The sequence below is a fragment of the Pongo pygmaeus genome, chromosome 5 (genome assembly GCF_028885625.2).
Source record: "Pongo pygmaeus isolate AG05252 chromosome 5, NHGRI_mPonPyg2-v2.0_pri, whole genome shotgun sequence".
Classification (NCBI taxonomy): domain Eukaryota; kingdom Metazoa; phylum Chordata; class Mammalia; order Primates; family Hominidae; genus Pongo; species Pongo pygmaeus.
This window is the reverse complement of record NC_072378.2, coordinates 32352061-32372690: the sequence shown is the minus strand read 5'-3', so window position 1 is coordinate 32372690 and position 20630 is coordinate 32352061. Positions and strand designations below refer to the sequence as shown.

The window sequence follows — 20630 nt, the reverse complement described above, 5'->3', positions numbered from 1 at the left end:
AGACAGGCTGCAATCCAGCAAATGAAGCAAAGGCGGGTGAGCATGTGATAGGGAGGCCCAGGGCTCAGGTCAGGACCAGACAGGGACGCCTAAGTCACCCTGACCATGGGTACCCAGGGGACAGCCATGACCTGAGGCCAGGCAGGCCTTAGCTTGGTGACAGCTTTAGAGAGAAGGTGAAGCGTGTCAGATCATCACAGCTGGTGCAAAGGCCAGGAGGCTAGAAAGAGCATGGCACGTGAGAGGCACTCAGGATTGAGTGGGGTGTCCTTTGCAGTGAGTAGCTCATCCTGAAGTGTGGGAGCAGAGGAGGGGACCGCTCAACAGGCCTGGGGTCTCCCAGGGATGAGGATGTGGTTGCCCAGGTCTGTGCTGAGATGGCCCCAACAGCTGTGCCTGTGTGAAGCTCATCCATGGGGGCTAAAGATGGGGATGGGGTGGCAGGGAGCCTGGAGGCAGGGAGGCCAGTAGGCAGTTGGTGTTCCTGGTGAGAGGTGACAGTGGCTCAAACTAGGATCGGGGACTGGAGGTGGGGGAGGAACGTATCCAGGGGAACTCGGGGGAGAGGTACTCTGAGGCTGCTGGCAGCTGGTGAGGGGCCGGGTCCAGGAACACGCCCCAGGCTCTGGCCTCAGGAGGGGTGTGCTGAGCTTGTTGGGGAGCAAAGACAGAAGCCCAGTGAACAAAAGATGGCGAGGAGACCCCAGTGCAGGGAGGCTGAGGGTGCAGAGGCCGAGTGGGGCTGTGCTCAAAAGAGAGGCGGTGCTGGAGGGACAGGGAGAGGTGGCCTGGGTGTTGGGAGGTGGGGGTGAGGTGGGGGCCGAGGGCAGGGAGCTCAGGGTGAGGGATAGGAAAGGCCGCAGGAGAGGAGAGGAAGAAGAGCTGTGCTGGAGGTGCTGTGGGCAGCATCGTCTTGCTCTTGGGCACTTTGAGTTTTGTGACACATCCTTTCTATGCTGAACTGAGAACCCAGGGGCCTCACTGTCCCCATACGTGTCTGTCCAGCTCCAGAGGATGAAGCTGAGACCACCCAAGCAGTGCCCACCACGACCCCTGAGTCCCCCATCAAGCCTCGCCTGGGGGAGCTGACCGTGACAGATGCCACCCCTGACTCCCTCAGCCTGTCCTGGACAGTTCCCGAGGGCCAGTTTGACCACTTCCTGGTCCAGTACAGGAATGGGGACGGGCAGCCCAAGGCGGTGCGGGTGCCAGGGCACGAGGATGGGATCACCGTCTCCGGCCTGGAGCCAGACCACAAGTACAAGATGAACCTGTATGGCTTCCACAGTGGCCAGCGCGTGGGCCCTGTGTCTGTCATTGGGGTGACGGGTGAGTGAACGATGGGAGCCCCAGAGTGGGTGCTGTGGGAGGGCCACCCTCTTGCTCTTTGGTGATGACTGGTGGGGAATGGGACAGGGGTCTGTCTGGTCAGCACCACAGACCTGCTTGTGGCTGGGGCTCCCCTTGGGCCTTCCTCTGAGGCTGACCCCTGGCTCCTCCTGAGCAGGGAGGGGCCATCGGGAGTTTTGCTGTGCTGGTGACTGTCCCAGGTCCCCCACAGCTGACCCTGGAACTTGTCATGTGTGTTAGCTGTCAGCTGAGCAGGACCACCCAGCCCCAAGAATGAGCTTTTCTGAAATGACCTCACATACCCAGTAGTGGCTGTGGTTTCTCCCTCCTTCCCTTGAAGACCTGAGCACATCCCCCAGGGACCTGGCATCCTCTCTATATCTCCTTTTCTCAGCTGCAGAGGAAGAGACCCCCAGCCCCACAGAACCCAGCACTGAGGCCCCAGAGCCCCCTGAGGAGCCGCTCCTGGGGGAGCTGACAGTGACAGGATCCTCCCCTGACTCGCTGAGCCTCTCCTGGACCATCCCCCAGGGCCGCTTCGACTCCTTCACCGTGCAGTACAAGGACAGGGACGGGCGGCCCCAGGTGGTGCGTGTCAGGGGCGAGGAGAGCGAGGTCACTGTGGGGGGCCTGGAGCCCAGGCGCAAATACAAGATGCACCTGTACGGCCTCCACGAGGGGCGGCGTGTGGGCCCGGTGTCCACCGTGGGTGTGACAGGTGAGTGTTTGTGAGTGAGGCAGGGTGGGGAAGATGGCCCTTGAAGATGTTGCTTTCTCTGCAACTTCATGAAAACAAAAATATTCTCACCAGCCGGGCTTCTTTTGCACGTTTCCATGCTTGGGGATCTTGCTAAGAGGCAGATTGGGATTCAACAGGTTTGGGCTAGGGCCAGAGATTCTGCATTTCCAACAAGAAATGATGCGGATGCTGCTGGCCCATGATCACGTCCCTTGAGTAGCAAAGTTCCTCATGACAAAGGAATTGGACGCTCTTTTGAAATCTGTTGAAGAGAATGTTTCTGCATCCCTGATTCCTGGTGGTGGTGTGCTTTCTCTGTGAAGTTGACTGGGGGCCATGAAGGAAGGCAGAAGGCAGTGAGGGGCAGCACGTCGACTGCATACTCTGGAAGCCCACTATTGGAATAGGAATAGGAACAGACCTTTCCCTCCAATGAGCCAATTTATTCATTCAGCAAGGAATTCCATGCCCTGATCCGGGCACTGTAATTGTACGGTATCCATGTCCTCTGGCCAACGACCTCCAGAAACTCACCTAAAATTGAATGGATGGAATTATGCTCCATGCAGTGCAGGAGGACTGTGGGGTGATTTAGGAAGAGGCTTTAGAAAGAGATTGTTAAGGAACTGGGCTTGTGTTTGGTGTTTTGGGAAAGCGTTTAAGGAAGCAAGGTTTTGCTCTGTATTAGACGCTGTCAGGAAGAAGGGATAACGCTATTACTGGGCGTCTCACTAAGTCGTATCTCTGGGGAGGTCAACTAGAGCAAGGCCAAAGCTGCCATTGGTAAAGAAGCAGCTATCACTCAGATTATCTGGATGGGTGATGTTTGGTTATTTTTGTGCTTTGGAAAATGTTAGAGTTCATCCTTACTGAGACATGATCACAGACTGGCCTTGTTCTTGTCTTGATCCATCCTACTGACAAATGGCCTAGTCTGATGTTGATGTTCCATGAAATTGTCTGTGTTCAACTGGACCACGCCAAGACCAGACTGTGCTAGGCCAGCCCCAAGCAACCGTGGCCTGGCAGAGGGAAAGGGCAGCTCATGGGTGTCAGGGCTGCTTTTTTCTTTCACAGGCGGAAGCTGGAAAGTGACACACACAAGTTCATGTTTTCATGGGGCTCACAGTTGTGGGCACAAGCAGAAAACTAGAAAGTAAGCAAAGAAGGATGAGCGTGTGGAGCCCAGGGGCCAAGCCAGGATTGGGAAGGGACAATGAAGTCACCCTGCCCACAAGTACCCAGGGGACAGCCAGGACCTGAGGCCAGGCAGGCCTTAGCTTGGTGACAGCTTTAGAGAGGAAGTGAAGCATGTCAAATCATCACAGCTGGTGCAAAGGCCAGGAGGCTAGAAAGAGCATGGTGTGTGAGAGACACTGAAGATTGAGTGGGGTGTCCTTTGCAGTGAGTGGATCATCCTGAAGTGTGGGAGCAGAGGAGGGGACCGCTCAACAGGCCTGGGGTCTCCCAGGGATGAGGATGTGGTTGCCCAGGTCTGCGCTGAGATGGCCCCAGCAGCTGTGCCTGTGTGAAGCTCATCCGTGGGGGCTAAAGATGGGGACGGGGTGGCAGGGAGCCTGGAGGCAGGGAGGCCAGTAGGCAGTTGGTGTTCCTGGTGAGAGGTGACAGTGGCTCAAACTAGGATCGGGGACTGGAGGTGGGGGAGGAACGTATCCAGGGGAACTCGGGGGAGAGGTACTCTGAGGCTGCTGGCAGCTGGTGAGGGGCCGGGTCCAGGAACACGCCCCAAGCTCTGGCCTCGGGAGTAGTGTGCTGAGCTTGTTGGGGAGCAAAGACAGAAGCCCAGTGAACAAAAGATGGCGAGGAGACCCCAGTGCAGGGAGGCTGAGGGTGCAGAGGCCGAGTGGGGCTGTGCTCAAAAGAGAGGCGGTGCTGGAGGGACAGGGAGAGGTGGCCTGGGTGTTGGGAGGTGGGGATGAGGTGGGGGCCGAGGGCAGGGGGGTCAGGGTGAGGGATAGGAAAGGCTGCAGGAGAGGAGAGGAAGAAGAGCTGTGCTGGAGGCGCTGTGGGCAGCATCGTCCTGCTCTTGGGCACTTTGTGTTTTGTGACACATCCTTTCTATGCTGAACTGAGAACCCAGGGACCTCACTGTCCCCACACATGTCTGTCCAGCTTCAGATGATGAAGCCGAGACCACCCAAGCAGTGCCCACCACGACCCCTGAGCCCCCCATCAAGCCTCGCCTGGGAGAGCTGACCGTGACAGATGCCACCCCTGACTCCCTCAGCCTGACCTGGATGGTTCCCGAGGGCCAGTTTGACCACTTCCTAGTCCAGTACAGGAATGGGGACGGGCAGCCCAAGGCGGTGCGGGTGCCAGGGCACGAGGATGGGATCACCATCTCAGGCCTGGAGCCAGACCAAAAGTACAAGATGAACCTGTACGGCTTCCATGGTGGCCAGCGCATGGGCCCTGTGTCTGTCATCGGGGTGACGGGTGAGTTAATGATGGGAGCCCCAGAGTGGGGCCTGTGGGAGGGTCTCCCTTTCTCTGGTGATGGGTGAACTGGCCCAGGAAGCCCCTCTGCTCTTGGCTGAGCCATGGTACCTTTTTGCCTTTCCCCACTTCCCTGAGGACTGACAGGTCTTCCTGGGTGGAGAAGGGCCCTGTGAGCTCTGTTGGTGGCTGTCCCAAGTTCCCCAGCCTGACCTCAGAGCTTGTCATGTGTGTTGACTGTAAGCTGAGCAAGACCACCAAAGACCCAGCTCCAAAGATGGGCCTCTCTGAGCTGACCTCAGGACCCCCACTCATGGCCACAGCTTCGCTCTCCTTCCTCACAAGACCCAAGGACATCCCCCAGGGAAGCTGCCTCACCTTCTCTGTCCCCTCTTCTCAGCTGCAGAGGAAGAAACTCCCGCCCCCACAGAACCCAGCACGGAGGCCCCGGAGCCCCCTGAGGAGCCGCTCCTGGGGGAGCTGACAGTGACAGGATCCTCCCCTGACTCGCTGAGCCTCTCCTGGACCGTCCCCCAGGGCCGCTTTGACTCCTTCACCGTGCAGTACAAGGACAGGGACGGGCGGCCCCAGGTGGTGCGTGTCGGGGGCGAGGAGAGCGAGGTCACCGTGGGGGGCCTGGAGCAGGGGCGCAAATACAAGATGCACCTGTACGGCCTCCACGAGGGGCAGCGCGTGGGCCCGGTGTCCGCTGTGGGTGTGACAGGTGAGTGAGTGTGAGTGAGGCGAGGTGGGGAAGATGGCCCTGGAAGACACTGCTGTCTCTCCAGTCTTTGTGAAAACATACTCTCAAGAGTACTCCTTCCTTTGTGTATCCAAATGCCTGGAGATTTTTGTTAAAAAGCAGATTTGGATTCAGCAGGTTTGGCCTAGGGCAAGAGACCATGCATTTCTTTCTTTTTCTTTCTTTCTTTCTTTTTTTTTTTTTTTTTGAGATAGAGTCTCGCTTTGTCACCCAGGCTGGAGTACAGTGGCTCAGTCTCGGCTCACTGCAACCTCCACCTCCTGGGTTCAAGTGATTCTCCTACCTCAGCCTCCTGAGTAGCTGGGACTACAGGCGTGCGCCACCACGCCCAGCTAATTTTTTTGTACTTTTAGTAGAGATGGGTTTCACCATGTTAGCCAGGATGGTCTCAATCTCCTGACCTCGTGATCTGCCCGCCTCGGCCTCCCAAAGTGCTGGGATCATAGGCGTGAGCCATGGCGCTCAGCTGACCATCCATTTCTAACAAGATTCTTATCTATCTTGATGCCACTGGTCCAAGGAACACACTTTTTTTGTTGTTTTTTATTGTAGTAAAGTACACATGATGTAATCCGCCATTCTAATCGCTTTCCAGTATGCAGTCCAGCATGAAGCCCACTCACATTGCTGTGGACTGTCACCCTCCACTTCCAGAACTCCTCTTCCCACACTGAAACTTCCTACCCACTAGACACGAGCTCCCATCCTCCCCTTGCCCCAGCCCCTGGCAACACCATTCTACTCTCTGTCTCTATGAATTTGACTCCAGGTACCTCATATAAGTGCAATCATACAATATTTGTCTTTTTTGAATGGTTCATTTCATTAAATACAGTGTCTTTAAGGTTAATCTATGTCGTAGCATCAGTCAGAATTTCCTTTTTATTTTATTTTCATTTTTATTTTTTGTGGCAATGGGGTCTCGGTATGTTGCCCAGGCTGGTCTCAAACTCCTGGCCTCAAGCGATTCTCCTACCTCGACCTCCCAAAGTGCTGGGATTATAGGCAAGAGCCACTGCACCTGGCCAGAACTTCCTTCCTTTTCAGGCTGAATAATGTTTCATTTTATACATGCAGACCACACTTTGCTCATCCTTTCATCCATTGATGGACACCTGGGTTGCTTCCATCTCTTAGCTATCATGAATAATGCTGCTATGAATATTTATATGCAAATCACAGAACACCTTTGTAGTAAAGCTCCTCCCAATAACAGATTTGGAAACTCTCTTAGAATTTGTTGAAGTGAATTTTTCTTGCATTCATGAATTCTCACAGAGGTTAGGCTCAGAGTTAGGGTTCCTATCCTAATGGGAAAAGTTCCTGTCCTAATGGGGCTAATGTCATGGGGGACAGGCTGTGGACCAGTAAGAAAGCAAAGGCGGGTGAGCATGTGACAAGAAGCCCAGAGCCAGGCAGGAATACCTAAACCACCCTACCTGTGGATACTCAGGGGACAGTCAGGATCTGAGGCCAGGCAGGCCTTAGCTTGATGACAGCTTTAGAGAGAAGGTGAAGTGTGTCAGATCATCACAGCTGGTGCAAAGGCCAGGAGGCTAGAAAGAGCATGGCGTGTGAGAAGTACTGAGGATTGAGTGGGGTGTCCTTTGCAGTGAATAAATAGTCCTGAAGTGTGGGAGCAGAGGAGACCTGGGGTCTCCCAGGGATGAGAAGGTGGTTGCCCAGGTCTGTGCTGAGATGGGCCCAGCAGCTGTGCCTGTGTGAAGCTCATCCCTGGGGCCTGAAGATGGGGATGGGGTGGCAGGGAGCCTGGAGGCAGGGAGGCCAGTAGGCAGTTGGTGGCCCTGGTGAGAGGTGACAGTGGCTTAAACTAGGATCGGGGACTGGAGGTGGAGGAAGGTATCCAGGGGAACTCGGGGGAGAGGTACTCTGAGGCTGCTGGCAGTTGGTGAGGGGCCGGGTCCAGGAACACACCCCAGGCTCTGGCCTCGGGAGGAGTGTGCTGAGCTTGTTGGGAGCAAAGACAGAAGCCCAGTGAACAAAAGATGGCGAGGAGACCCCAGTGCAGGGAGGCTAAGGGTGCAGAGGCCAAGTGGGGCTGTGCTCAAAAGAGAGGCGGTGCTGGAGGGACAGGGAGAGGTGGCCTGGGTGTTGGGAGGTGGGGATGAGGTCGGAGCCGAGGGCAGGGGGGTCAGGGTGAGGGATAGGAAAGGCTGCAGGAGAGGAGAGGAAGAAGAGCTGTGCTGGAGGCGCTGTGGGCAGCATCGTCCTCCTCTTGGGCACTTTGGGTTTTGTGACACATCCTTTCTATGCTGAACTGAGAACCCAGGGACCTCACTGTCCCCACACATGTCTGTCCAGCTCCAGAGGATGAAGCGGAGACCACCCAAGCAGTGCCTACCACGACCCCTGAGCCCCCCATCAAGCCTCACCTGGGGGAGCTGACCGTGACAGACGCCACCCCTGACTCCCTCAGCCTGTCCTGGACAGTTCCCGAGGGCCAGTTTGACCACTTCCTGGTCCAGTACAGGAATGGGGACGGGCAGCCCAAGGCGGTGCGGGTGCCAGGGCATGAGGATGGGGTCACCGTCTCCGGCCTGGAGCCAGACCACAAGTACAAGATGAACCTGTACGGCTTCCACGGTGGCCAGCGCGTGGGCCCTGTGTCTGTAATCGGGGTGACAGGTGAGTGGATGATGGGAGCCCCAGGGTGGGAGCTATGGGAGGGTCACCCTCTTGCTCTTTGGTGATGACTGGTGGGGAATGGGACAGGGGTCTGGTCAGCACCACAGAACTGCTTGTGGCTGGGGCTGGGACTCCCCTTGGGCCTTCCTATGTGGTTGACCCCTGGCTCTTCCTGAGCAGGGAGGGGCCATCGGGAGTTTTGCTGTGCTGGTGGCTGTGCCAGGTCCCCCACAGCTGACCCTGGAACTTGTCATGTGTGTTAGCTGTCAGCTGAGCAGGACCACCCAGCCCCAAGAATGGGCTTCTCTGAAATGACCTCGGGTCCCCCAGTCATAGCCTTGGCTTCTCCCTCCTTTTCCCCAGGACCCAAGGACATCCCCCTCACTTTCTCTCCCTCCTTCTCAGCTGCAGAGGAAGAGAACCCCAGCCCCACGGAACCCAGCACTGAGGCCCCGGAGCCCCCTGAGGAGCCGCTCCTGGGGGAGCTGACAGTGACAGGATCCTCCCCTGACTCGCTGAGCCTCTCCTGGACCGTCCCCCAGGGTCGCTTCGACTTCTTTACCGTGCAGTACAAGGACAGGAATGGGCAGCCCCAGGCGGTGCGTGTTGGGGGCGAGGAGAGCGAGGTCACCGTGAGGGGCCTGGAGCCGGGGCGCAAATACAAGATGCATCTGTACGGCCTCCACGAGGGGCAGCGCATGGGCCCAGTGTCCACCGTTGGCGTCACGGGTGAGTGAGGGGACAGGCCCTCATCTCCAGGTTTACCTCTGCAGCCCCCTTTTGTTTCTCCTTTGGATCTTGGCACCTCTTATGACTGGGCCTCTAGGTTTCTGTCTTTTCTCCCATGTTGCTAATGATCCTGCCTCATCCTTGGATTCATGGAGACTGTGTGGAGTCAGATGGGCAGGTAGTCCATGCCCTGTTTGTTGTAGCTTCCTTCCTCCCATCGTGATCTGGAAACTCCAGGTTGCTCGTGTGCTCATTTGTTAGTCTTCAGGCTCCCTTAAGGAGTATTTTAGTGGATCAGAAAGTGCTTCAGATCCAGCTGCCCAGATCTGCATGTGCCTTCGAATGTCGTGATTGTGCGACTTTGCAGGCGTTTCCTAACCTTGTGCTTTAGATCCCTGCAAAGTTGGGGTGATGATAATAATGGCACCTACTTCATATGTTGTGCGAGGGTTAAGTGCACCACTGTTTGTGAGCTGCTTACAGCAATGCAGGGCACAGATTCTAAAGCAAGCGTTTTAGAGGAGGCCGCTAAGAAATGCTCACTCCAGTCCTAGGAGAGCACTGCCTCCCTTGGGCAGGGTCCTGCCTCCTGACCCATGGGCCTGCTCTGCTCTTTTCAGCGCCCCTGCCCACACCACCGCCGGTGGAGCCCCGCCTGGGGGAGCTGGCCGTGGCAGCCGTGACCTCGGACTCAGTGGGCCTTTCATGGACGGTGGCCCAGGGCCCCTTTGACTCCTTCCTGGTGCAGTATAGGGACGCTCAGGGGCAGCCCCAGGCAGTGCCTGTGAGCGGAGACCTCCGAGCAGTCACCGTCTCGGGGCTGGACCCGGCCCGCAAGTACAAGTTCCTGCTCTTTGGACTCCAGAATGGGAAACGCCACGGCCCAGTCCCTGTGGAGGCCAGGACCGGTGAGTGAGGGCTGGAGGCCCCCCGCGGCCAGAGCCTTCGCCCCCTTGTGGCACCAGTTGGAATTTCGTTTCTGAGCCCCACACTCCAGTCCTCAGCACTCACTGATTTATTGGGTCCAGGAAAACCCAGGCTCTGAGCTCTCCTCTCCCACTCCCACTCATCCTTCTCCCTACTTTTCCTGCGCCCCAGGGGACACTTGCTTTCTTGTCTGGCTCCTCTTTTATCCCTACTCGTGGCCCAGTCACCCTCCCATTCCTGGGACCGGCTCACGGAGCCATAGCAGGCCAGGAAGCTCCGTGGCCCCTTTGCCTCCATCCCACTCTCCATGCACCTCACTGTCTTTTCCAGCCCCAGACACGAAACCGTCTCCCCACCTGGGGGAGCTGACTGTGACAGATGCGACCCCTGACTCCGTGGGCCTCTCGTGGACGGTCCCTGAGGGCGAATTCGACTCCTTCGTGCTCCAGTACAAGGATAAGGATGGTCAGCTCCAGGTGGTGCCAGTGGCAGCCAACCAGCGGGAGGTCACAGTCCAGGGCCTGGAGCCCAGTAGGAAATACAGGTTCCTGCTCTACGGTCTGTCAGGCAGGAAGCGACTGGGCCCCATCTCTGCTGAGAGCACCACAGGTGAGTCCCAGTCCAGCCTCCACCTTTTCCAGAGCTGCCTCTCATCCGAGCCCTCAGAGCTGGCCCTGCGGCCTTCCCGTGAGATTCCCTCTATCAGCCCTGACACAACCATCTTAACTCCGAAAGTGAGTCCCTCTGTGTGTCAGGCACAGTTCTGAAGAATATGCATTACTTCCTTCATTCGCTGACTGCCGAGGAAATAAAAGGGACACAGGTTTTGGGGCCAGCAGATCTGTGTTCCAGTTCCAGTCCCAGCCTTTGCCAGGGTGACCATGGACAAGCCGCTTCATCCCCGGAACCTCGGTGTCCTCACCTGCATAATGCTGGGAATGGCGCAGGACTCAGTAGTGGTTCCCATCCTCCTCCCTCCTCCCTCACTCGGAGGCGAGGGGTGGAAAAAAAGGGAGGGCTTGGCTACGGAAAGACGATGGAAAAACCTGGTGTCACTGTGCCTGTGACTCAGCTCCCTGAGGAAGGGGTGTGGTGGGTCACCGACCCTCACCCCACTCCCAGGACCATGAGTCACTATGCCCAGAGGAGGACAGAGCAGCCGGCCAGTCTGGGCCTGGGTCCCTGGGACTCCATAATTCTCTTCCCAAACCGTCACTGTGGGGACGGGGTACAGACCCCCACCCATCGGCCCCAGCCCCACCCGGGCAAGCCTCTGCTCTGCCCTCTGTTCTCCCAGCTCATCCCCTGTCTTCTCCCTGCCCCACCCTGGCTGTCCCGGCCCAGTGGGGTCAGTGTGGGGCTGGGGAAGCAGGAGGCACGGACGTTCAGGCTGATGGCCACAAGGGGACAAGGGGGAGGTCTCAGCCTGACAGTGATGGGAGCCGTGCATTGGCTGGCTGCCCAGACCAGCTCTCGATGTTTGGGGTGTCTCTGTGACAACCCAGAGACCTCCGGGGAGTCTCTCTCAGCTCTGGCCTCATTCCTGCTCAGGGGCTGGGGGTCAGGGTAAACAAAGGCCCTTCCTGCACCCCCAGCCACCCCTCCCTCGGGAGATGATCTTTAATGAATTTAGCGCACCCTCGATCACAGCAGGGAAGGGGCGGGGCAGGAAGCAGTTTGGGCAGCAGCCTCCAGAGGAGGAGGGGGCTGTTCTCTCTCATTCCTGTGGGGCATGGCCGGAGCAGGCCTGTGTGTCTCTTCAAGGAGCTGTCCCTGGGGCTACACTGGAGGGACCTTTTCCCAGAACCTCACACCTCCGGGAGGCTGCCAGGGCTTAGGCAAAGGCAGCATGTGACTAAGAGCTTTCCTTCCTCCCTCTGCACAGCGCCGCTGGAGAAGGAGCCACCTCCCCGCCTGGGGGAACTGACCGTGGCTGAGGAGACCTCCAGCTCTCTGCGCCTGTCCTGGACGGTGGCCCAGGGCCCCTTTGACTCCTTCGTGGTCCAGTACAGGGACACGGACGGGCAGCCCAGGGCAGTGCCTGTGGCCGCAGACCAGCGCACAGTCACCATAGAGGACCTGGAGCCTGGCAAGAAATACAAGTTTCTGCTCTACGGGCTCCTCGGGGGGAAGCGCCTGGGTCCGGTCTCCGCCCTGGGAATGACAGGTGAGGCTGCTGTGCTTGGCTATAGCAAGCCAGCTTGTGTGGGTTTCCTTGTGCATTTGGGCTGAAGGCAAAGATGACTGCAGGAGTGGGCAGGCCGGAGTGGGGCGCCCTGGCCTGTCCCCAGGAAGGAAGAGGAGTCTGCAGCCCTGTGGGCTTCAACATCCATCAAGGAGTCCAGAGCAGGAGCCAGGCCAGGCGGTAGGCAAAGGCCCTGGCAGGGGCTCCCTAATCTCCCAGCCCCGACTCTGCCCCATCACTGCCGCTGCTCCTCATTACTCGCTGGGGCAGCTGTCGCCTCCCCGAAGGGTGACCTTGTCCAGATAGCGGCAAACCTCCCTGCCATGGATGAGTCAGGAGCATTTTCTTAAGAGGAAAATCACTGGAAAACAAAATGAGTGGGACACAGAAACCAACAGAAGTGGCTGCATTTGTGGTACAGGCTCCTCTTCCAGAGCTCGCTGATGCCCACCTCAGACAGGCCTGACCACGGCACGGCTGGTGGGATTTGCCAGTCACCTTCACCAGCCAGTTCCACCCTCAGCTTCTCTCAGAAGGGAGCACCACACTCCTCAACCTCAGTGAATGTGTCCCGGCATGGGTGGGGCCACAGCCTGTGATATCTCGAGGTGGGCTCGTAGGACACTGGGGTGTGGAAGGGGGAAGCGAGCACCTGACTCAGACAGCGCGGGAGCTCGCAGGAGTCACGAGGCCACAGCGACTTCATTGTCTGACTGGGCCTGGACCCGTAAACTTCCCACCTCAGCCTTGGGTCAAGCCTGGAAGATAAAAATGGAGCGCCCCATGGCACCCCTCACTCAGATTCTCCCCTGGGCTTCTCCCACGCAGCCCCAGAAGAGGACACGCCAGCTCCAGAGTTAGCACCAGAGGCCCCTGAGCCTCCTGAAGAGCCCCGCCTAGGAGTGCTGACCGTGACCGACACAACCCCAGACTCCCTGCGCCTCTCGTGGAGTGTGGCCCAGGGCCCCTTTGATTCCTTCGTGGTCCAGTATGAGGACACCAACGGGCAGCCCCAGGCCTTGCTCGTGGACGGCGACCAGAGCAAGATCCTCATCTCAGGCCTGGAGCCCAGCACCCCCTACAGGTTCCTCCTGTATGGCCTCCATGAAGGGAAGCGCCTGGGGCCCCTCTCAGCTGAGGGCACCACAGGTACCACCAGGCGTCTCCGGCCTCTAGTCTGGGACTCAGAAGAGGGAAACGGGGGCTCAGAAGTGGTGGTCACAGGGAAAGAGCGTGAGGCGGGTAGCAGGGAGAGAGGATGGATGGGCTGGATGCGAGTGGCCTTTAGCTCTGACCCGCAGGACCCCCCTGTGGCTGCAAGTCCCTGGTTACAGACAGAGAAACAGGGGCAGGGAGGCGGGTGGAAGGGACGTGCTCTGGGTCACCAAGCTGGTGTGCTTCTGTCTCCAATCCCTTCCCTCTCACCCACTCCGTGCAGGGCCGGCCCCTGCTGGTCAGACCTCAGCGGAGTCAAGGCCCCGCCTGTCCCAGCTGTCTGTGACTGATGTGACCACCAGTTCACTGAGGCTCAACTGGGAGGCCCCACCTGGGGCCTTCGACTCCTTCCTGCTCCGCTTTGGGGTTCCATCACCAAGCACCCTGGAGCCGCATCCGCGTCCATTGCTGCAGCGCGAGCTGATGGTGCCCGGCACGCGGCACTCGGCCGTGCTCCGGGACCTGCGTCCGGGGACTCTGTACAGCCTGACACTGTATGGGCTGCGAGGACCCCACAAGGCCGACAGCATCCAGGGCACCGCCCGCACCCTCAGCCCAGGTAAGGACCCACACACACTCTGCCCCAAAGTGGGGGTCTTTGTACTTCACAGGGGGGACCTAGTGCCTCAGCCAGCGGTGGGGGTGGGCGAGTTGATGGTGGGCCTGGAGGAATCTGCAGAGCGACTTCCATTCCTGGGGACTAGAGGAAAAGGGGTGGTGAGGCTGTGCTGGAGCAGAGGCGAGGGATGGGACTCGTAGGGAGGAGCCTCCCTGCCCCTGCCCGCATCATTGTTCTTTGCCTCCTCTGCAGTTCTGGAGAGCCCCCGTGACCTCCAATTCAGTGAAATCAGGGAGGCCTCAGCCAAGGTCAACTGGATGCCCCCACCGTCCCGGGCAGACAGCTTCAAAGTCTCCTACCAGCTGGCGGACGGAGGTGATGCCTTTGCCATGTGCTCATTGCCTCACATTTCCTCTCCCCCCTGCACTCTGCCCACCCTCCAGCTGCCCTGGGGTTCCCTGGGTCACCCTCGGTCCCCAATGTTTTCAGGGGAGCCGCAGAGCATACAGGTGGACGGCCGGGCCCGGACCCAGAAACTCCAGGGGCTGATCCCAGGCGCTCGCTATGAGGTGACCGTGGTCTCCGTCCGAGGCTTTGAGGAGAGTGAGCCTCTCACAGGCTTCCTCACCACGGGTGAGATGGACTGGGACCCAGGGCAAGAGGTGGGAGCCAAGAAAATGGCGTGGGTGGGAGTTGAGTGAGAACGGAGAGGGTGAAAGGGAGGTAGTGGAGGCTCCGATTGCGGACAGGCAGCCAGTGGAGTCTGGGGAGGCACAGAGTAGAGAGAACAGCGGGGACCCCTCTGAGCCCCTCCCATTCCCCCAGTTCCTGACGGCCCCACGCAGTTGCGTGCACTGAACTTGACCGAGGGATTCGCCGTGCTGCACTGGAAGCCCCCCCAGAATCCTGTGGACACCTATGACGTCCAGGTCACAGCCCCTGGGGGTGAGCAGGGCTGAGGCCTCCGGAGGGGATTTGTTCAGGGTGGGAATTGCAGGGGGGAGGCTGGACTCTGGCCAGAGATTGAGGGGGCAGGCGTTGATGCCCCTCTCCACACTCCCAGCCCCGCCTCTGCAGGCTGAGGCCCCAGGCAGCGCGGTGGACTACCCCCTGCACGACCTCGTCCTCCACACCAACTACACCGCCACTGTGCGCGGCCTGCGGGGCCCCAACCTCACTTCCCCAGCCAGCATCACCTTCACCACAGGTAGGGTCTGTGGGCTGTGTGGGATGGGGAGAGGAGGTAGAGGGAGCCAGGATGGGCCTCATCCCTATCTTCTCTTCCTGCTTTCCCTCCTAGGGCTAGAGGCCCCTCGGGACTTGGAGGCCAAGGAAGTGACCCCCCGCACGGCCCTGCTCACTTGGACTGAGCCCCAATTCCGGCCCACAGGCTACCTGCTCAGCTTCGACACCCCTGGTGGACAGACCCAGGTGCCCCGGCCCCACTGACCAACTCCCCTCCCTGGGTGATTCCAGGAGGTGCTGCCTCTGGCCCTCCCGGAGGGTCTCCACCTCCCTCTCCCCTGACCCCCTCTTGTCTGTCCCACAGGAGATCCTGCTCCCAGGAGGGATCACATCTCACCAGCTCCTCGGCCTCTTTCCCTCCACCCCCTACAATGCACGGCTCCAGGCCATGTGGGGCCAGAGCCTCCTGCCGCCCGTGTCCACCTCTTTCACCACGGGTACCTGGACGCACGGGCCCGGGGCCGGGGGCTGGGTGAGCAGCCAGGGCCTAAGGCTTGGAAAACGACTGGCCCCTGCTCTCCTCCCCTAGGTGGGCTGTGGATCCCCTTCCCCAGGGACTGCGGGGAGGAGATGCAGAACGGAGCCGGTGCCTCCAGGACCAGCACCATCTTCCTCAACGGCAACCGCGAGCGGCCCCTGAACGTGTTTTGCGACATGGAGACTGATGGGGGCGGCTGGCTGGTGGGTGGCATTGGGAAGCCCAGAGGTCTGTGCAGGGCAGGGGCTGTTGCCCCGGGAGCCAGAGGCTGATGGTGCCCCCACTTGCTTCCCAGGTGTTCCAGCGCCGCATGGATGGACAGACAGACTTCTGGAGGGACTGGGAGGACTATGCCCATGGTTTTGGGAACATCTCTGGAGAGTTCTGGCTGGGTCAGTGCCTCACAGGGACTGGGGAACTACGGATGGGGATGGGGGCCCTGTGGACACCAGGACCCTGATGAGGGCACGTCTGCCACCCCCAGGCAATGAGGCCCTGCACAGCCTGACGCAGGCAGGTGACTACTCCATGCGCGTGGACCTGCGGGCTGGGGACGAGGCTGTGTTCGCCCAGTACGACTCCTTCCGCGTAGACTCGGCTGCGGAGTACTACCGCCTCCACTTGGAGGGCTACCACGGCACCGCAGGTAAGCACAGGCTGCGAGGCTGGGAGGGTGAGGCTGGGAGGGGAGGCCCTCATGGCTCCTTCCTCCACCCTGCCCAGGGGACTCCATGAGCTACCACAGCGGCAGTGTCTTCTCTGCCCGTGATCGGGACCCCAACAACTTGCTCATCTCCTGCGCTGTCTCCTACCGAGGGGCCTGGTGGTACAGGAACTGCCACTACGCCAACCTCAACGGGCTCTACGGGAGCACCGTGGACCATCAGGTGAGGGGTGGGGAGGCGGCTCAGAGCTGGGGTGGCTGGGGCTCGGCCTGCCTAGGTTTCATTTCAGCCCACAGTGTAACAGGCAAGGGACTGGGCCGCTGGGTGAAATGGAACACTCATGCCAGCCTCACAGAGGGAGCTGCAGATGATTTATTGGCTGGAAAGGGCCAGCTCAGGATTAAGCCTCAATCCTCTGTGGCGGAGGGTCAGGAGGGGAGCTGTGCGGGGAGGTTGGTTGAGTGCTGGGAGCCACCTCCTTAAGGGGAACGGGAGGAGCAGATGGGACATCCGGCTTTGACTCTCTCTTGACAACCCCTTTCCCAGGGAGTGAGCTGGTACTACTGGAAGGGCTTCGAGTTCTCGGTGCCCTTCACGGAAATGAAGCTGAGACCAAGAAACTTTCGCTCCCCAGCGGGGGGAGGCTGAGCTGCTGCCCACCTCTCTCGCACCCCAGTATGACTGCCGAGCACTGAGGGGTCGCCCCGAGAGAAGAGCCAGGGTCCTTCACCACCCAGCCTCTGGAGGAAGCCTTCTCTGCCAGCGATCTCGCAGCACTGTGTTTACAGGGGGGAGGGGAGGGGTTCGTACGGGAGCAATAAAGGAGAAACTGAGGTACCCGGCCGGCATCGGTCCTGCCCCATCACTGGCTCTGGCCCGGGCTGTGGGCCCCCATCCCCCGAGGCTGCAGCCGCACTTGGAAAGGCTGCATCTTGAGGATGACACTGCAGTGGGGCAGGGGCTGCAGGGAGGGCAGGGCGTCCCCGGGGGGCAGCAGCGTGAAGGCCTGCAGCAGTCGGGTCAGCACCACGAAGAGCTCCAGGCGCGCCAGCGGCTCGCCCAGGCACACACGGGCCCCGCAGCCGAAGGCCAGAGCTCTGGAGTTCTTGCCTGGCTCCAGGAAGCGATCTGCAGGCGGGTGGACAGGTGGGTGGGGAGGCGTTCAGCGGCCGCGGGGACCAGCCTTCACCACATTTTCATGGCAGCCCCCAGCGCCCCACATACCAGGCCAGAACTCATGTGGCCTCTCCCAGACCGTCTCATCCAGGTGGGCGCCTTGGAGGTTTGGGATGATGACTGTGCCCTCAGGGATGTCGTAGCCGGAGATGCTGAAGGGGGCTGGAGTTAGAGGCTGGCCAGGACCTCCCTGGGCTCGGGCTTTCCTCACTCATCCCCAACCCTCGGGAGTCACCTGCTGGGCCGTGTGGTGCGGTGGGGCAAGGCTAAGGGCACAACGGGCCGCAGGCGCAGCACCTCGGCGATGGTGGCATTGAGCAAGGGCAGCCGTGCACGGTCCTTGTAGGGGACCCGGGAGCTGGAGGCACCAGGGCCCAGTTCGTGGTCTAGCTCCTCCTGCAGTCGCTGCTGAATCTGGGGAATGATCGGGTGGAGTCCTGCCCCAGCAGCCCACAGCTGCCCAGCCTCCAGCCACTCCCTCAGCGAGCCAGTGAGCCCGAGTGCCGGTGAGGCAAGCACAGCCCCAGCCGCACAGTGCTCAGAGCTGAGTGAGGGTGCCCACCGCCCTGGCCAGGTTGCTGGGAAGGAGCCTTTTGCTTGTCCCCAGGGCGCACCTCAGGGTGGTGAAGCAAAAAAACCACGGCCCAGGAGAGGGTGTTTGCCGTGGTCTCAGTGCCACCGATCAGGAGGTCCACTGCAGCCATGTGCACATGCCCTTCCAGGAGCTGTCCAGAGCCCTCTTCCACACTCGGCTGTGCCACCCCTTGGAGCATGTAGTCCATCATGTCCCTCCACTGGCCTGCCACCAGGCTCTCCTGCAGAGGGTGAAAGGAGCGGGCTGAGCGGCTGGCCTGGGGAGAGGAGTACAGAGTGGCAACAGGCCCATAACTGGGATATGCAAAAGAACCCGCCTCGTAGCAATGCCGAGGCCGGTAGCATCACTGGCTGTGGGCCGAGGGGAGGCCGTCCACGCACAGTCCCCACCTTGTGCTGCCTCAGCTGCTTCTCCACGATGTGGTCCCTCCTCTCTATGGCCTGCTTCAGCCTCCGGAGACCTGGATTGGGGAAGAACTGCGGCGGGAAGCATGAGAATGCAGCTGTGGGAAGAAGCCTCTCCCTCTACCCCAGACTTTCTCCCACAACCCAGGGGTGTCTAGGCTCCAGGTCCTCACCCTGAGAAAGGGAATCACATCCACAATTTGGATGGACCAGTGGCTCCAGGTTTTTAACACCTCCTGGATACATTTGTAATAGGCAGGCATTAAGTTGTCCTCCTGCCAGAAAAGGAGGGAGTGCTTTCAGTTCAGGACAAGGAGAGGCTCAGGGAGGGGCTGGGGGTGGGCCTGAGGGGCTGTGAGGCACCTTGATCTTGTCTCCGAAGGTGAGGTAACAGATGATGCTACAGGTGAGGAGAGAGAATTCCTCCTCAATGCCCACAGGGGTGCCGGCCTGGGCTCTCATGCGCTGTGGAGAAAGAGCGTGAGTTCAGCAGGCCAGTGTGCAGCGGGCAGGGCGGGGGCTACTGTGAGAGGCGAGGCTGACCCGAGGTGGCTTCAGGAGCCCAGCCTTACCTCGCAGAACTCTTGGGTCAGCTGCTCCACCACTGGCTCCATGGAGTCACGGATGCCCAGCAGCAGGGCTGAGCGGGTGAGCTTCTTGTGGGCTTTCCAGAGCAGGGAGTAGTCTCCCAAGGACAGGTCTGGGTAGTTCTTAGACACCAGCTTGTCTGCAGGAGGAGTTGGGGGCTAGAGGGTGGGAACTGATGAAGGCAGCCGAGGGCCTGACCTTCTTCTGCCTCCCCAACCCCTGCTTCCTCCCCACCAGATATGCCCCCAAGCAGCTTCCAGGGACCTGGATTGGGGATGCCCCAAAGGTGGCTCACACTTGAGGCTGAGGTGGGAGGATCACTTGAGACCAGGAATTTAAGACCAGCCTGGGCAACATAGCAAGACCCCATCTCTTAAAAAAAAATTTTTTTAAGAAAGAAAAAATGCCCCCGGCCCTTACAGGTAAGTGGCTCAGGTCTGCCAGCAAAGTCTGCCCACTTTTTGACCATGGCTTCCTCAATGGTCCTTTTGGAGTTCAGCACCACCACATCTGGGGGAGAGCCAAAGCAGCGTCAGCAGAGAGAGGACCCTGTCCGCCACCTCCGCCCCTCCTGTGGTGAGGGCCAGAGCGAGATTAGCCTCTCACCTTGAAGCCCAAGGTGGAGCCTGTAGATGGGCCCGAATTTCTGAGTCAGGCCGAGCAGATAGATGGGGAGGTCGGGCTGTAGCAGGTGCAAGAAGCCCGGGGCAAGAGGCGGGAGGTGGAGGCTCCGGAGCTTCCACCAGTTCCACAGCAGGCGGGCGCCAGCCAGCAGGGGCAGCAGCAGCAGCAGGCCCAGGAGCAGCATGGCGAGACGACCGACAGGGCCCTGAGGTGCCACTTATAGCTCAAGAGCCCCGGCCATCCCTCTTGCTGTGTAGACTGTTTTGGGGCCTCCCTTGACCCCACCTTCAGGTCCCTTCCCACCGTCCCGCCCACAGAGTGGCCATTTCTGGAATGACACCAGTCTCATTGGCCTTGGGACGTCCATATTTCAAAAAAATTGATCACCCATCAAGAAGCAAGGAAGGGTAATGCAACCCTGACCTTTTTCCTGCAGCCAGAGTCAGCTTTCTGGCCCCACATCAACTGTGCAGGCAAGAGCGTCCGCCCCCACCTGGGCCCTCTCCCTCTGCCACCCCACCGTGGGCCAGTTTACTGGCATGATGTTTGTCTCAGAGAGAAAACAGCAGTCCTTGCCTAATATGCCTTCCTGAATCGCCTGAACAACAAAATGTGATTTGTGTGGGTTGTTTGTTAGTTTAAGCTACAGATAGAGTAATACAGTTTAAGCCTGGTTTGCCTGGGGCATTCCAGTATATACAGGTATCCCAGTGTGATTGTTATTAGTGCCTCCTTTCCCTCTCAAAAGTGCCCAGAAGACCAAGAAGGAGGTGGTTTCCCACTGCGGAATACTAGCATGTACCAGACACTGCTCTAAGTGCTTTGCGGGCACTCACTCAATTCTTCACAGCCATGCTCTATATGCAACAAAGGTATTGTTCATATGTTGTGGAGGGCAGGATTCCGGCCGGGAAATCTAGCTGTCGTATATGTACCTTTAGCCACCAGGAGCACCTTTCTTTGGGTGAAAGGAAAACAGCCCACCTTGAGCTGGTTTGAGATAAAAAGTAAGAATTGGGGAATTTCACAGAACTCAGGAAAAAGAAGCAGAGGAGGGGACCCCACTGGGCTTACAAAGCCAAGGATAGGGAACAGAAAAAGCCCTGGAGTTGGGCAGTTTCCTCGCTCTGTTCCTCTCTCCTCTTTCTTCTCTCTGCAGTCAAGTTTCTTGTGTTTCCAGGCACAGGCAGAACATGACTGCCCTCAGGACTAGAGTCCACAGGTTCTAGTCCAGCCAGGGAGAGTGTGGATTCCAAGCACAACTGGGCATGCCCCCCTCAAAGTC

At 59.2% G+C, this 20630-nt stretch overlaps 2 protein-coding genes across 5 annotated transcripts in view; one reads left to right on the top strand and one right to left on the bottom strand.

Annotated features, from left to right (window-relative positions):
- The window catches only part of TNXB (tenascin XB), a 94089-nt gene that overhangs the window by 51001 nt on the left and 22458 nt on the right, over window positions 1-20630 (top strand). For 2 of the 4 annotated variants that reach the window (XM_054493196.2, XM_063666063.1), the window contains 22 exons: window positions 1006-1329; window positions 1745-2068; window positions 4223-4546; window positions 4947-5270; window positions 7632-7955; window positions 8361-8684; window positions 9305-9592; window positions 9942-10220; window positions 11497-11778; window positions 12625-12945; window positions 13235-13570; window positions 13823-13945; window positions 14060-14203; window positions 14396-14515; window positions 14634-14777; window positions 14871-15001; window positions 15120-15252; window positions 15345-15496; window positions 15589-15685; window positions 15778-15939; window positions 16017-16180; window positions 16505-16795. In XM_054493196.2, coding sequence (XP_054349171.2) covers window positions 1006-1329; window positions 1745-2068; window positions 4223-4546; window positions 4947-5270; window positions 7632-7955; window positions 8361-8684; window positions 9305-9592; window positions 9942-10220; window positions 11497-11778; window positions 12625-12945; window positions 13235-13570; window positions 13823-13945; window positions 14060-14203; window positions 14396-14515; window positions 14634-14777; window positions 14871-15001; window positions 15120-15252; window positions 15345-15496; window positions 15589-15685; window positions 15778-15939; window positions 16017-16180; window positions 16505-16606 — 4922 coding nt within the window. In that variant the 3' untranslated portion in view covers window positions 16607-16795. Of the gene's footprint in view, window positions 1-1005; window positions 1330-1744; window positions 2069-4222; window positions 4547-4946; window positions 5271-7631; window positions 7956-8360; window positions 8685-9304; window positions 9593-9941; window positions 10221-11496; window positions 11779-12624; window positions 12946-13234; window positions 13571-13822; window positions 13946-14059; window positions 14204-14395; window positions 14516-14633; window positions 14778-14870; window positions 15002-15119; window positions 15253-15344; window positions 15497-15588; window positions 15686-15777; window positions 15940-16016; window positions 16181-16504; window positions 16796-20630 lie in introns of those variants that run through there. The other 2 variants (XM_063666062.1, XM_063666061.1) reach the window with 2 other exon arrangements.
- LOC129039439 (steroid 21-hydroxylase) lies at window positions 16821-20289 on the bottom strand. The gene is made up of 10 exons (XM_054493202.2): window positions 19328-20289; window positions 19142-19231; window positions 18706-18860; window positions 18497-18598; window positions 18307-18408; window positions 18119-18205; window positions 17749-17949; window positions 17370-17548; window positions 17183-17286; window positions 16821-17086 (listed from the first exon to the last, which is right to left on the bottom strand). The coding sequence occupies exons 1-10, from the start codon at window positions 19527-19529 to the stop codon at window positions 16821-16823; spliced, it is 1488 nt and encodes a 495-aa protein (XP_054349177.2). The 5' UTR covers window positions 19530-20289.